General features: G+C 36.2%; 1 protein-coding gene across 2 annotated transcripts in view; it reads right to left on the reverse strand.

The window, feature by feature from the left end:
• Nucleotides 1-18,038, reverse strand: part of LOC145269149 (non-lysosomal glucosylceramidase-like) — a 238,349-nt gene that overhangs the window by 132,662 nt on the left and 87,649 nt on the right. For both annotated transcript variants that reach the window (XM_080124756.1, XM_080124759.1), the window contains exons 5-6: nucleotides 17,376-17,621; nucleotides 9,473-9,572 (exon numbers count right to left, since the gene is read on the reverse strand). In XM_080124756.1, coding sequence (XP_079980882.1) covers nucleotides 9,473-9,572; nucleotides 17,376-17,621 — 346 coding nt within the window. The remainder of the gene's footprint in view (nucleotides 1-9,472; nucleotides 9,573-17,375; nucleotides 17,622-18,038) is intronic.

The raw sequence follows: 18,038 nt of genomic DNA on the forward strand, positions 1-18,038 counted from the left end.
TATATATATACACACGTGTATATATATACATATATATATACACGTGTGTATATATATACATATATATACACACGTGTATATATATATACATATATATACACACGTGTATATATATATACATATATATACACACGTGTATATATATATACATATATATACACACGTGTATATATATACATATATATACACACGTGTATATATATATATATATATACACACATGTATATATACATACATATATATACACACATGTATATATATATACGTATATATACACACATGTATATATATATACACACATGTATATATACATATATATATATACACACACATGTATATATATACAAACATGTATATATACATATATATATATACACACACATGTATATATATACATATATATACACACACATGTATATATATACATATATATATACACACATGTATATATACATATATATATACACACATGTATATACATACATATATATACACACATGTATATACATACATATATATACACACATGTATATATACACACATGTATATATTTACACACATATATATAAACATATATATATATATATACACACATGTATATATATATAAACATATATATATATACACACATGTATATATATACGTATATATACACACACATGTATATATATATATACATATATATACACACATGTATATATATACATATATATACACACATGTATATATATATACATATATATACACACATGTATATATATATACACATATATACACACATGTATATATATATACACATATATACACACATGTATATATCTACATATATATACACACATGTATATATATATATATATCTCATCATCATCGGCGGTCACTCGTGTCCGAGTAAGACTGTCCTCCGTTGTGGCTTCTGTGGGTCCTCAGGTGAGCATAGAGCCCAATCCTAGACCCAATTTGTCTTGTGCAATTTGGGCAGATAAAGGTAGTGGTGGTGGGGTGGGGTTGGGTGTGTCTGGTTGATAATCTGTCCTTTCTGTGCTTGCGTTTATCCTTAACAGCTTGATTTAGGTCACTACTATAAAGCGCAGCACCTTCGTGGACAGCGCTCCTCCATGCCAACCTGCTCCCAGCCACGTCCTCCCATGTCTCAAGGTCCATGTGAAACCGCTTTAGATTTACTTTGATGTTGTCCTTATACCTCATCTTTTGGCCACCCTGGGCACGCTTTCCCTCAACAAGCTGAGAGTAGAAAATCTGTTTTGGGAGGCGGAGATCCGGCATTCGGACAACATGACCAGTCCATCTGAGCTGGCGTTGAGCAACAGTAGCGGTGATAGTGGGAATGTCAGCCTTACTCAGGACGCTGGTGTTGGTGCATCGGTCCTTCCAACTGATTCTGAGGATTTTTCGGAGGCATCTTTGGTGGTACGTCTCCAGGGTTTTTACGTGCCTCCTGTATGTGGTCCAGGTCTCCGATCCATAGAGAAGAGTGGGCAGCAAGACAGCTTTGTATACCATGATTTTGGTCTTTGCCAGAAGGTCACGGTTCTCAAATACTCTCTTCCTTAGCCTTGAGAAAGCCCCACTGGCACAGCTGAGACGGTGTTGTATTTCATCATCTATGTTGGCTTTTGATAATAGGATGCTGCCTAGGTATGGGAAGTGGTCTACATTTTCCAGTCTAGCGTTGTCGATGGAGATGTTTGGGGGTGAAACTGGAGTACTGTTTGGTGGTGATTGATGGAGGATTTGGGTTTTTTTTATATTAATTGTTAGTCCTAGCTGTTTGTACGCCCTCGTGAAGGCAACCAGTGTACACTGTAGGTCCTCTTCTGAGAGGGCTACAAGGGCGTTATCGTCTGCATACTGTAGCTCCATAATGGATATGGTGTTCGTTCGACATTTGGCCCTAAATCTGTTGATGTTAAAAAGTCGCCCGTCAGTTCTGTACATAATCCGAACTCCATGGGGAAGATGTTTGTCCGTGAGATGGAGGATAGCAGTAATGAAGATGGAGAACAGGGTTGGGGCAATGACACATCCCTGTTTCACTCCCGTGTCAACACTGAAGGGCTCTGTTTCATCTCCACTACTACTGAGGACTGTAGCTGACATATTGTCATGTAGCAGTCTCAGTACCCGAATGTACCTCTCTGGGCATCCAAACCTTGCAAGAACCAGCCAAAGGGCTTGACGGTTCACAGAGTCAAAGGCTTTAGTAAGGTCTATAAAAGCCATGTATAATGGTAAATATTGCTCCCTGCACTTTTCTTGGAGTTGACGAGCAGTGAAGATCATGTCCATCGTGCCTCTATTTGGTCGAAAGCCACTTTGGGACTCGGGAAGGATGGTTTCTGCAAGGGGTGTAAGCCTGTTGGCCAAAACGCGAGCTAGGGCTTTCCCTGTGGTAGAGAGGAGAGAAATGCCCCGGTAGTTCCCACAGTTTGCCTTGTCTCCCTTCTTAAAGATGGAGATAACTAGGGCATCTCTAAGTTGTGCAGGGATTTTCTCTTGTTCCCATATTTTGAGCAGCAGGGCATGGATGTGTCTGAGAAGATCAGGCCCGCCTTTCTTCAGGATTTCTGCTGGGATGCCGTCAGAACCTGCCGCCTTATTGTTTTTCATCTTCCTAATTGCATCCCGCACCTCTTCCAGACTGGGTGGTTCTTCCATGCTCTCAATTATGGGCTGTTGGGGGAGTTTTTCAAGGGCCTCCATCTCTGGAGTGGTGTCCCTGTTCAGAAGATCCTCGTAATGCTCTTTCCATCTATTTGTTATTTCTCCCTTTCCTTTCAGCAGCGTGAGCCCATCCTTAGACCAAAGGGGGGTCAGAGAACGGTAGCTGGGGTCGTATACCACTTTTGTGGCTTCAAAGAATCGTCTGGTGTCCCCAGGATCAGCAAACTGCTGGATCTCCTGAGCCTTCTTCATCCACCAGAGGTTTTTCAGCTTCCTGACTGTCGATTGGACAGCCGCTTTAGCCTTGGCATGGGCAGCTCTTTTAACCTTGCAATTGATGTTATTCTGCCAGGTGATAAAAGTTTGCCTCTTGATGTCTATAAGCTGTTGGATTTCGGTATCGTTTTCATCGTACCAATCCTGATGTTTCCACTTTTTCTGCCCTAGGATGCTTATACTGGAGTCCATGATGGCAGAGGACAGCTTGTCCCAGTGCTCTTCAGCGTCATGCGGATACTGCTTGGGCAGGTCCGCGCTAAGAGCCGCCTGGAGGTGTTGTTGGTAGGTGATATTGGCCAGCTGCTCGATGTGGAGCTCTGTCTTTTTTGCATCCTTTGCTTCCGCATTAAATGGATAGACATGATGGAGCGAATAAGACGGTGGTCGGTCCAACAATTGTCTGTACTGGTCATTGCCCTGGTGTTCATCACAGCGGTCTTTGGCACGGACAATGACATAGTCAATGAGGTGCCTGATTTTACTTCGAGGGTGCATCCATGATGTTTTGAATGCGTTTTTTTGTCGGAAAAGTGTGTTCGTGATGATCAGGTTATGTTCTGAGCACTTTGTCAGTAGGAGTGTACCATTTGAGTTAAGGTTCCCAACTCCTCCTCTTCCAAGCGTTCCTCTCCAGTGCTGATGGTCTCGTCCCACTCTGGCATTGAAGTCCCCAAGTAGGATTATCTTGTCCCCCTTGGGGGCCCCGGATAAAATGGTGTCAAGGTCAGCATAAAAGGTCTCCTTTATTTCATCATGTGCATCAAGTGTTGGAGCATAGGCACTAATCACAGTGGCCATTTGGCTGCCCGCAAGCATCAGGCGCATGGTCATTAGGCGTTCGTTGATGCCCACAGAGGGCTCATTGAGGTGGTGGATGAGGCTGTTCTTTATAGCAAAGCCCACGCCATGGATACGTGGCTCTTCTGCAGGCCTTCCTTTCCAAAAGAAGGTGTACCCGCCTTTCTCCTCCCTCAGCTGCCCGTCGTCAGCCAGTTAGGTTTCAGAGAGCGCAGCTATGTCAATCTGGAACCTCCTTAGCTCTCTTGAGATAATGACAGTTCTTCTTTCGGGTCGATCACTTGTTTTGTTGTCCATGAGGGTCCTCACATTCCAGGTTCCAAAATATAGGCATAAGTTTTCTTTCTTTTACCGACCGCGTGGTGGTGATCCCTCTGGATGTGGTAGTCCAGACGGGTTTTTTTGAGGCAGGCTATTTTTAGCGGCACCTTTTCTAACCCCGCTCCCCTACTGGGTTGAGCAGAGCGGATCCTAAACAGGGCTGCTCAGTCATGGATGCAGCTACCGAAAAACTCTTTCTGCCTCGGTCCGTGAGGTTAGCGACTGAATCTGGCACCCACCACCTATGTGCCAGGCTGCAGCTAGGAGCTGCCAGACTACACTGTCCTGCTCCCGTCACCACTTCCTGGTCGCCACAGGACTTTTTCTATCTGGGAATTAAGGGAGAGCTCTCTCTGCTTCAGTCTGGATCGCCACCTTGTCGTGGTGGAGAACCTTGTGTGTTCCGATAAACCTGAGAGCGATGCCGTCCAGAGCCTAGGCTCCTGGTAGGGCCACCCATGGCGGTAAGTTTGAAGGGGATGTTCCAGACAAAGAGTGATCCAAAAGACCTCAACGGCTGATGCAGCGGATGATGAAAATAATGACACAACAGCACTGAAGGCGGATGAAGGCTGCAACAGAAGAGAGTCTCCAGTCGTCGTGGTTCTCCATGCCATTTGAATCAGGCCCTCCTCTACCAAGGGGCTGTGTGGTGGCTGCAGGCGCATCAGTCTCCCCACGTTAAAAGACATCACGCGCAGGCGTTCTCCCGAAAGGGAATACATCCTACTCTACATCATGGATGGAAAAGTCTTGTGACAGTTTTAGTCATATATATATATCTACATATATATATACACACATGTATATGTAGATATATACACACATGTATATATATATACATATACACACATGTATATATATACATATACACACATGTATATATATACATATACACACATGTATATATATAAATATACACACACGTATATATATACATATACACACATGTATATATATAAATATACACACACGTATATATACACATATATATACACACACATGTATATATATACACATATACACACATGTATATATATACATGTGTGCATATATATGTATATATGTGTATATATATACATATATATACACACATGTATATATATATACATATATATATACACACACATATACATACACACATATATATATACACACACATATACATACACACATATATATATACATATATATATATGTATGTGTGCATGTATGTGTGTACACATATGTATATTTATATATATATATATATATATAAAGGAGGAAAATCGTCTGCCTTAAACCACTAACCTAGTTCTAAAACAGATCCTTTGTTCGATAAAATGCATGCCCATTGGCTGATAGGAAGGGGCGCGGTGGATACTAGAAAGCTGATTGGCTAACTAAAATCCTCAACATATATAAAAACGAGAAAACTCCACAGAATTCGCGCATAAGCCTGACGAATCCAATAGTGGATGAAACGCCGAATATTCAGTGTAGCTTAATCGCCATATATATTTTATAAATTACTATATATATATTATGTATATATATATACATATACACATATATATATATACACACACAATGTCTATGTATATATATATATACACACATGAATATATATACACACACATGAATATATTTATATATATATACACATACACACAAATATATATATATACAAACACACACATATATACATGCATATATATATACACATATACATACACACACATATATATACACATATATATACACATATATACACATACACACACATATATATATGTATATACACACATCTATATATCTATAAAAAGTGAAAGTGTGTGTGTCTGTGTGTGTACATTTCCCTATGCAATAACGGCGAATTTTAAGCCTACCGACTCGAAATTTGATATGCAAGGTACTAAGATATGGGAAAATCAATGTGATCGGTTGTCAGGCAGAAATTTTGCGATTAAGGAGTAAAAGTTCAATGATTTGACCTTTGAGAACTCTACCAAACTCCTCCTACAATTTTTGGTCTAAACACTTGAAATGTTAGATATAGATTCCTTGGACATGGATCTAACTTAATAACTTGATTTGAGTCCTAAACAATAAATAGGGGTGAAAATTTAAAAAAACTGACCGTTTTTTTGTGTGTTTTTTTTTTTTGCTCAGCATATGTGGAGACTTCAATGTTCACAACGTCGAATGGTTGACCCACTCAAACAAGACCGATGATGAGGGGAGGTTCTGTCATGATTTCTCCATTGCCTATGACCTCACTCAGATTGTTCAGGAACCTACCCGTGTGCCCGATAATGACGGCCAGTATGCGAGCCTACTAGACCTTTTTCTCACAACTTGCCCTGAACTATGTTCAGTTTCTGTTCTGTCGCCTCTTGGATCTTCCGACCACTCTGTTGTATCAATTAAGATAAAAATGAAATGTAATAAGTCCCCAGACGTACCTCTTCATCGTACAGTATATCGATACACTAAGGCTGACTGGGATAGCTTCCGTACATTTATATCTGATCTACCTCTGCATTCCATGTTTAAAAAGGATGTGTCCTCTATAGTATTAGACCTAACTGAATGGTTAATTGTAGGTATTGACCATTTCATACCCTCTAAAAAGTTTCAGCAAAAACCTAACAGCCAGCCATGGTTCTCTCCAGAATGTGCTGCTGCCATTGCGCACAGAAATCACTTTTTCCACTGCTTCAAACGTAATAGATGTATGGAAACTAAAGCCGTTTTCAGGACTGCCAGCAACCATTGTAAGAAAGTAATAAGGAACGCAAGAGAGTTGTATGCTCAATCTGTTAAGTCCAAAGTAGCTGAGCAGCGGCTTGGTTCCCACCAGTTTTGGCAAATAGCAAACAGAATCCTGAACAGAAGCGTGTGCTCCATCCCAACTATTATCAATGGACCTGAGGTAATCTCGTCAGCATCAGACAAAGCCAAACTCTTTGTCAAGAACTTTGCAGCTAATTCTACCCTTTGCGACCAAGGTCGCCATCCCCAATATTTCCTCCTGTATCAGAAAACATGCTATGTGATATACGTATATCTGTATGTGATGTTGCGAAGCTAATCAAAAACCTTGATTCGAGTAAAGCAACTGGCCCTGATGGTATTCCAATTATAGTACTCAAAAAACTTCAACCTGAATTAGCGCCCATACTTACAAAACTGTTTAAACGTTGTCTTAAGGAGAATAGTTTCCCATCTCCCTGGAAAATCTCATCAGTATGCCCTGTATTTAAGAATTCAGGTGATCGCTCATCCCCCTCTCAGTACAGGCCAATAAGTCTCCTGTGCGTCATGAGTAAGTTGCTAGAATCTGTGTTAAATACAGAAGTAATCAAACATCTCAACAAAAATAACCTTCTTAGTGACACTCAATATGGTTTCCGTTCTGCTAGATCTACAGCAGATGTCCTTACAGTTATATCGCATAGGATTAGCAAATCTCTCGACGGTGGCAATCTTTCTAGGGCAATTGCTCTTGACATATCTAAAGCCTTTGATAGGGTATGGCATAAAGGTTTACTTCATAAGATCGCTAGCTATGGTATAGCTGGAAAAGTCTTCTCAATTATTAAATCATTTCTTTCTGATAGGTTCATAAGAGTAGTAGTTGAGGGGCAAAAATCAGAAGCTCACAGTATTAATGCCGGTGTCCCTCAGGGATCCATCCTGGGCCCAACTCTTTTCCTGATCTACATTAATGATCTTCCAAATCATATCCTTACATCATTTGTAGACATTTATGCTGACGACACTACCATTTATGGTACCACATCTAAGACAGTAAACGACCAAGTTCTCTCCAATTCTCTCTCCTCTGATCTTGAGCACGTAGTACAATGGGGAAAGGAGTGGCTGGTTACTTTTAATGCATCTAAAACCAAGCTTCTTTCTTTACATCATCAACATTCTAATTCACATTTGTCATCAATTGAAATGAATGGCTCTTGTCTTCAGGAGGCCTCAAGTTTTGACAAGCTTCTGGGCTTGACCATTACTCCTGATCTTAAATGGAACATGTATATCAAATCTGTTGCCAAGGCCGCTGGAAAAATGGTGGGATCTTTCTATCGATCCAGTAGATATCTCACTGCTGATGCTATTCTCTACCTATATAAGAGCCAGGTACGTCCAAGGATGGAATACTGTTGCCACATCTGGGCAGGAGCTGCTAGAAAGGACTTGTCCTGCCTTGATAGAGTTCAAAATAGACTTCGTAGCCTCGTAGGAGATGTCCTTTTCTCCTCCTTGCAACCTCTATCTCACAGAAGAGATGTTGCGAGTTTGTCTCTGATGTATCGTTATTTTCATGGAAAGTGTTCAACTGAGCTTCAATCTATGGTCCCCCCTCGCCAAACTTTCACAAGAAACACTCGTCTAGCTGTAAACACTATCAATAATTTCCCCCACTCTTTATCTGTGCCTAAACCTAAACGTAGATTCCATGAACAAAGCTTCTTTCTTAGAACTGCACGCCTGTGGAATTGTCTTCCGTTTTCCTGCTTTCCGGCTGACTACAATATGGTTGTGTTCAAGTCTAAAGTAAATAAGTTCTTGATGAGCCGTTCCATATAAGTTATTAAATTTACCAAATTTTCATTACTAATGATTACTATATTGACCAATTTCTACTGTACACTCTTTAACCCTTATCCTTGAGTGGCCTCTGGGCCTTGATAATGTGGTGATGCCTTTGTAAAAAAAAAAAAAAAAAAAAAAAAATACACCCCAAAACACTCGGGCAAAACACCATGCTAGTATATATATATATAACTAAGTTATACATGGTCAAGAGTGATAACTCATGAATATAACGAGGGTATTAAGAATGCTCAATAAAAGAAGAGCAAGATATATTTTATTAATATAAACAAATTTACAAGGTCACGACATGCTAATATTTCGAACAGATGGTCGGTTAAAACCACAAGTTCTCATCAAGTGACGTACTAAAAAAAAAAAGATTTCCTCCCACAGAAGAAACCAATTCTCAAATCAAGAAAAAGAAAAAAAAATTTACTTGCTTAAATAAAACGTTTTAAAATTTAAAGGAAGAGTGGTCATGTGTCATAAACGCCAGACATTAAAATCAATCCATACTATAGTCTTAATTGACCATCTGTCTGAAACATTAGTATGTCCAGTGTCGCAATCTTTTATTGAGCACTCTAAATTACCTTGTTAAATTCATAAGTTATCACTCTTCAACACCCATAACTTTGAACATCAGCTGCTTCATTGATGAGCACTCTTCAATGTTGGTTCATTACATATAGGCATGGAAAGAATTAACTCACACACACACACACACATATATATATATATATATATGCATACTTTCTGAAACAGAGGTTTATGATATTTTCGTTTAATTTTTACATACCACTTTTAGTAAGTTCACCATCCTCTGATAGATCATTCCATATTTTCTCTCCTGAGCCTTTTGGATCAAAGTATACACAGTGACTAACAGAAACATCAGCCTATAAAATATGATAAAATATGGTAAGGATTACAATAGAGATTTTTATTTATATATTGTCATAATTGGGTATCATATGAGTGGCAATTCCTCCAGAAAATACAAAAATGCTAATTACTAAATGAAAAAAAAAGCAAAATTAAGCGGAGCCGAGAAAACAACCAATAAGCACAACAATCAAATCACAATACTTAACACAAGTTAGATTGCACAAATACAGTATTTATACAAGAAATATACACAAAAACAAAGGGAAGAAATAACCAGGAATGATAATGAGATAACAATATACTGAGTAGAAAAGATGAACAACTAAACTTGAAAATGTTATCTGCTTTTTTTAAAAACTAATGTTCAACAGTTCAACAATACAATTTTTATGCAAAATTTTAAGAGATCTGATACTTCATAAAAGCATAAAACAACATCAATTCTTTCAATGTTTGTTGCACAAAGTTATCAAAAAGAATTTGAGGAATATCAGTCATTCTTATTTTTTAGCTGATGAGGAGTTGAAAAGCTAGTGTGTGTTTCCACTAAACTCATATTGTAATTCAAATCTTGGCTTCTTTTGAATGATAACACATGGTTCAGGACAAATTTAACAATCTTTTGATACTCTTTAATTTCAAAAGTATTTGCAGTATTAAATAACAGTAAAGTGTAATGGATAGCCGTTTCAGATTAGTGGGTTTGAAAACTGGAGACATTGAATGACTGGAAAGCACTGGAGTATGAGGATTCAAGGTGAATTAAAAAATTCAGAGATCTTAGCTGCAACTCAATCCTCCTTGAATAATTTAAAGGCAATAATGGAGAATTGTGATGGAAATATGGAAGCAGTGATTAACTGTATTCTAGGTTGGCAGTATTTTGTGTGCACAGTTGCCATAGATGTTGGAAATTTTTCAGTTTCTATGTCTATACTTGTGGCCATGTCACTAGTAAGGGTTTTGGAGGTAAACGTTTAACTGGGCCGACGTTATCCGCCTGATAGTCAGGGACCCGAACCTTGGATTAATTACTATGAAGGCTGTCCTATCAGCAGGTGCAAAGTACTGGGGCTGCTATATTGCAATTTGTTGAATGGATTCCATGTAGCTTTATCTGATCATATGTTACAAATATATATATATATTTTTCTTCGTTTCCTTTTCTCTCTTACTTTTCTTCTCTGCCGTGCTCAAAGCAAGTCTTTTGACCTGTTCTACAAATTTGAAAACTATCATGACAAGTTTCCAGAAAAAAAACACACGATTAAACCCAGATCTTCAACTTCCAATGTAGACCTCCACTACCATGTCTTCAACATCAGGGGTCTACATTCCAACTTTCCAGAGGTTGAACCCAATTACAGGAGACTAAACCAGATCTATTATTCTTAAGCGAAACTGATATGGAACTGACTATTTCCCCCATGAAAAGTTTGGAATGAAAGGATACTCTAACATCTAGATCTGACCCCCAAGATGGTCATGGGCATGGAATATGTGCCTACATTAGAGATGGCTTTCCATGTGGCAGGGACATCTCCAGAGAAGCTCCTAGATTACCCTATATGTGCTTCTGGGTTGCACTTGCTCACAAGACTGCATTTATATTTGCTCTCTATTGCCCCCCACAACAGGGGAATTACTATCTTTAAGAGCATATCTGAGAAAATTTACCACATCTTATCTGCTCATCCTTCGGCTAACATCTACATCTGTGAAGACTTCAATATCCATAATGTGGAATGGTTATCCCACTCAAACAAGACAGATGATAAGGGAAGGTTCTGTCATGATTTCTCCGTTGCTTATGATCTCACTCAGATTGTTTGCGAACCCACCTGTGTGCCCGATACTGACGGTAAGTAAGTCTCCTAGATTTTTTCCTCACAACTTGTCCGGAGCTATGTTCATCTTCTGTTATGTCTCCAGTGGGATCTTCTGACCACTCTGTCGTATCAGTTAAAATAAAAATGAAATGTAATAAGTCCTCGAACATGCCTCTCCATCGTACAGTATATCAATACTCTATGGCTGACTGGGATAGCTTCCGTACATTTATATCAGATCTACTTCTGCATTCCACGTTTAAAAAGGATGTGCCCTTTATAGTATCAGACCTGACAAAATGGTTAATTGTAGGTATAGACTGTTACATACCCTCAAAAAAATTCCAGCAAAAATCTAACAGCCAGCCGTGGTTCTCTCCGAAATGTACTGCACAGAAATCATTTTTTCCATTGTTTCTAACATAATCAGACAAAGCAAAACTCTTTGCTAAGAACTTTGCAGCTAATTTTACCCTATGCAACCAAGGCCGCCAACCCCCAGTATTTCCTCTTGTATCAGAAAACACACTATGCAACATACATATATCTGTGCGTGATGTTGCCAAACTAATCAAAAACCTTGATTCCAGTAAAGCAACTGGCTCTGACGGCATTCCAATTATAGTGCTAAAAAAGCTTCAACTTTGACGGAGGTTTCAATTGCTCTTGACATATCAAAGGTATTTAATAAGGTATGGCATAAAGGTCTACTCCAAATAAAGTATATCTGGAAATGTCTTTTCAATTATTAAATCATTTCTCTCTGATAGGTTCATAAGAGTAGCAGTTGATGGGCAGAAATCAGAAGCTCATAGTATTAATGCTGAAGTCCCTCAGGGGTCCATCCTGGGTCCAACTCTCTTCCTGATCTACAATGATCTCCTAAATCACATCCTTAGATCATTCATAGACATTTATTCTGATAACATTACCATCTATGGCAGTACATCAAAGGCTATAAATGATAAGTCCTCTCTGATTCTCTCTTTTGATCTTGAACATGTGGTACAACAGTGAAAAAAGTGGCTGGTTACTTTTAATAGCATTACAAGTTGATTTTTTCTTTTTAGATAATTGTTATTTTATCAACTTGCATGAAAAGAGCTATGTAAAAGATGCTTGAAACCGTTTGAATTATGCAAATACCATCAGTAGTTCAAAAAGTTATGAGAATTTTAAGTGCCAAAATTTAGGCTTTTCCGTGGACATTTTTTTTTTAGAAAAAGTGGGCTAAATTACGGACCTCAACATTTCAAGAAATTCGGTAATTTCGCTACCATTTATTTATTTTTCAAGCTATTCTCATGAAACTTGGCACTCTTATGTAAAATTGTGTGCTCTTTCTGATTATGCTATCAAATCTGATGTATCTCTTTACCATAAGCCATGAATTATAAATTAAGATGTATAAATTTTAATTTTTTTAAAAATTGGCATATGGTATCATACATCATGAAAAAAACTAAGTATTATAGTGGTATTTAAATATAGCTTTATTGATAATAGGCATTTTCCTGCCTCCTCACTAAAGGAGAGCTTAATCTTGGGTGTAGCCATTGAATGCCTAAAGAGCATTCATGGTCAGTATTTAAAGAAAAAATAAATTGAGTAGATATGAATAAATCAAAGAAAATTTTTCATATAGATTTTGGATTTCTGTAAAAGATGGAGATTCCCATAGTCGACCAAAACTTATGCATTTTGGGACCAGTTCAATTTTCAATTTTGTAAATCCTCTCTATCTGGCCTAAAATATACCCCTATTTTCTGAGATGCAACCATAAATCGTACTCTACATGAATCCTCGATGTAACTTTCACAGTACCAAGAGACCAGGAATCTTTATAAGCAACAACTATATATTCACCAGTTGATGGTAATTTTTGTCATTTCTATTTTGTTATTTTACTGAAAATTCAATTATGTAAACAGAAATAAAACTAATTTTTTACCTTGTTTCCACCTTAACATTTAAAATGATTACTTCTATAGGTTTTAGGGTATGATGAAAACGAATTTTCTGCAAATAAGTAGTTTTCCGAATATTAAGCAATGTCATTTCTTATGTTATCGCTGGTGGCCATCTTGGTACACGCAAGCACAACCCCAGGAAACTATGCACAAACGCGCATACCAAGATGCCCACCAGCAATAACGTAAGAAATAACATTGCTAAATATTTGGAAGGCTACTTATTTGCGGACAATTTAAATGCGATATTCGTTTTCAGTATACTCGAAAACCTTTAAAGGTAGTCATTTTAAAGAAAAATGTTAAGGTGGAAACAAGGTAAACATTTACAAAATGCATCACAGTGGAATTCTTTATCGAACCACCTAATTATTATTATTATTATTTAAAAAAAACGGGTTTGTTTTACAGATTCGAAAATTGTTCTTGGCAATGAGTTAAAAATAAACTCAAGTTTCACTATATTTTTTTATTTAATTGTTAGGTGAAAGTACAGAATAGTTAACAAAAAACACCCTTCCTTTCCCATGTTAATAGGTTACTAAATAATGTTATTATTTCAGCATGGTAGCATAAGTACACAAGTACCTTTTATTTGTTATGTATTTGTTTTTTTTTGACCATTAAAAAAGCACAATTCTACCTTAAGTACAAATAAGTTAAACGCATGTACTTAGTACATTTTGTTGGTTTTTTTTAGTGCATGTGTTTACAAAATGCATCACAATGAAATTCTTTATCGAACCGCCTAATTATTATTATTTAGATTTTTAAAAAAAGTGTTAAAAACAACAAAATAGTATTGTTTGGAAATCAAATTTGAAAAACTTGAAAATAATTTTTTTAAATTGACAGAATAAAAAATGACTAGTCTAGAAAGACGAAAGCAGAAACACAGTTTTCTATTTTTAAGAGAATGCGTTAGTCAGCTCAGCACATGACGCACTTATCGACCATTTTTCTGTAAGTGGATTTGATTTCTATAAAAGATAACATTTTAAAGAAAATTCCCAATTAATAATTAATCAAGTATTTACATATTATACATGAAAATAATTCTGAAACTATTATCTATATGAAAATGGATGATATATGCCGATTTATCTTATCAATTTTCAAATATTCTTTGTCAAATTTGTTCGGTCGTAACTTTGCTTCCTGTGGTCGTAAAAATAAAAATCAAACACCAGTAGAGATGGACTTCTTTGTTTATACAGCCTGTAAAATTTCAGCCATATCCAATCAAATTTAACCCCACGCATGTCTCCAAACATAACGTATAAAATGAAAATATTGAAAAAAGTGTTTCCCTTTTTGTTGTCATTTTTTACCGTTTTTTTTTTTTTTTCGTTTTTAACTTGGAGCATAAAAATATTGAACGCATAAAAGAAAAATAAATTAACATCATTGGAATGCTTATTTTATTCTCTTTCCATCAATGGAATTCTTTTAAAAAATTAACCAACAAATAAAAAAGATACAACTTGTTGAAGCACATTAGGTATGTAATATTGCCGATGTCCACAAAAATACAGCATACACTTGTAATGCTACTTTTAATGCATCTAAAACCAAGCTTCTATCTTTACATCATCAATGCTCTAATCGCCCTCTGGCATCAACTGAAATGAAACACATACATCAAATCCATTGCCATGGTCGCTGGAAAAATGGTAGGATCCTTCTGTCAATCCAGTAGATATCTCTGATGCAATTCTCTACCTATATAAGAGCCAGGTACATCTAAGGATTGAATACTGTTGCCACATCTGGGCAAGAGCTGCTAGAAAGACTTTATCCTGCCTCGATAGAGTTCAAAATAGACTTCATAGCCTAGTGGTGGATGCCCTTTTCTCTTCCCTGTAACCTCTATCTCACAGAAGAGACGTTGCGAGCCTGTCTCTGCTTTATCATTATTTTCATGGCAAGTGCTCGTCTGTACTTCAATCTATGGTCCCCCATCACCAAACATTCATGAGGAATACTCGTCTAGCTGAAAACACTATCAATTAGTTTCCTCCACTCTTTATCAGTGCCTAGACCTAAATGTGGATTCCATGAACAGAGCTTCTTTCTTAGAACTACACACCTGTGGAACTCTCTTCCATTTGCTTGCTTTCTAGATGACTATAATATGGTTGTCTTCAAGTCCAATGTAAACAAGTTCTTCAGCCATTCCCCTTAAGTAATCAAATTTATCAAATTTACACTTCTAACGATTACTATCATATTGTTCCTTTTGACTACTGTACACACTTTAACCCTTATCTTCGAGTGGTGATTCCTTTGTAAAAAAAAAACAACAAAAAAATTATTTCAGGGTGTTCACACATATTTGACTAAAATGTAGATGTCATTTTTTAAGGGTTGAAATGATTTAGCAAAGGGTGTTAATCTACAATACCCTTTCTCTTCATACTCAAAAAATCAACTGATATGTTTGTTTTTAAATTGGTTAAATTAGGTTAAAATTGTGGAAAAATAATTTTTTAAAGTTTTGTATGTCAAAACGTTTTTCTATGCAATATAAGTATTAAAATCAGGCTTGATCCAAAATAAAAAGTTATAAATTATTGGTGCATAATTTTAAAATTATAGAATGAAAGTTAAAAGTTATAAAAAAAAGTTATAAATTATTGGTGCATAACTTTAAAATTATTGAATGAAAGTTAAAAGTTATAAAAAAAAGTTATAAATTATTGGTGCATAACTTTAAAATTATAGAAAGTTAAAAGTTATTAAAAAAAGTTATAAATTATTGGTGTATAACTTTAAAATTATAGAAAGTTAAAAGTTATAAAAAAAGTTATATATTATTGGTGCATAACTTTAAAATTAAGAGAAAGATTCCAAATGTGCATGTGGGAGGAAGGAGACAGGAAATCATTCTTTAATGAAAAAAAAAACCTACCTCTCATATACAAATTGTAAATTGGTTGAAGTATAGTAAAATTAACATTTCCAGAGTGAGGGGAAAGGTAAGTGAAACAAGACAAGGCAAGATGAAGAGAGACAGAGAGAAAAAAACAAAGAAGAGAAAGAAAAATGAAGAGGAAGAAAGAGAATGAGAAATAGAATCAAGCAGAAATCATCCTTAAAAAAAAAAAAAAAATCATGGCTTATCTCATGAAAACAGAATATATTATACACTAACTCCCAAAGAGGAAATAATGCCTGGGAGGATGGTATTATATTAATGAAAGTATACAATACAACAACAATATATACTACACTACCACCTCCACTAAGAAATCGAAACAGTAATCATAGTAAAGTGGCATCATGACAACAAAACAAATACTACACTATACACACATCCTCAAAAAAAAAAAAAAGAAAAGGTATGGAAGAATTATGATAACAAAACAAATACTCTCCCTACATAATGTAATGCCAAAGAGGACCACCTCTCCAAAAAAGGAGGTAATGCCTGAAAAGATATCATGATGACCAAACATATGCAAATGTAATGCCTTGGCAGATGGTCTTATTAAAACAGAACAGAATATTACTCCCCACAAAAAAAAAGGAGGGATAATGCCTAGGAGGATGGCATCATGACAACAGATCAGTAACTACTTCTTGCCCCTCCCCCAAAGGAGGATGTAATGTCCGAGAATTATGACTGAATAGTTAATATCCCCTCTTGCATAAAAAGATAAAATAGATTTGCAAATAAAACATTTTTTTTTTATTCATTAAAAATACTTAGCAATACTAATCTTTGAATTATTTATTCTCCATATAATAAAGAATAAAATACAAAATGAAAAATTAGGCACAACACCATCAAATCAATTTGTTTTGAGCTGAAGATACACACAATGAGGATTCGAACAAATGTAGTGTTGATTTGGCCTGTCCCTCCTGTGATTTTTTTCGTAGGGATTGATCCATTCTTGATTTTCTTTAAATTCATTTGTATAAATTTGATGAAACAAAGAAATAAAAATAATGCATTGGATGAACCAAAACTACAACATGTCTATAAGCAAGAAAAAATGTGTGAAGTACCTGATGTCTTGCGGCAATTCCATAAGTACAAGCCATGTTTTGAATTGTTTGGTGGATAGTCACACCAGAGATGGCTTCAGCAGCAAGTTCCTCTGACTGATAGAAAAACTGGTTCCAACAACCACCTTGTGTATCCTCTTTTACACCACGCCCATTCTTGAATGTAAACATTATACTAACATCTATATCCTCTTCACTCTGATTATCTACACTCCATACAAAAACGGCACTGGGAAAACTGGTATCCTGGAAATAAAATATCTTAGTAGAATTCAGTCTGAAATCACACAGATGATGAAGATACAAATTGAGTAAAAGTTTAAGTACATAATAAAGGAGATAAGAATTTAAATATAAATAGGTTGAACATGTATAGTTTATTATATAAAAGTCATAATTCTATGTATACTAACTTAAAAGTCAGAATCTATACAAGGTACACTTATAATTGTGACTCCAATCTGGTTATTGGAATATATATGTATATTTAAATGAATATGAAAATCTTTTCATTTATCACTCCTATATTTGCTATTATTTAAATCAATACAATATATTTTCAAATACTCTATATGCAATACCAACAAATGATCCAAACACAATTATTTGAATGCCTAATTAGCATAAAATTTTTGAACTACATTAGTAATTCTGTGTTATTTT

This window comes from Euprymna scolopes, chromosome 4, assembly GCF_053919585.1.
Source record: "Euprymna scolopes isolate OS-2025 chromosome 4, ASM5391958v1, whole genome shotgun sequence".
Classification (NCBI taxonomy): domain Eukaryota; kingdom Metazoa; phylum Mollusca; class Cephalopoda; order Sepiida; family Sepiolidae; genus Euprymna; species Euprymna scolopes.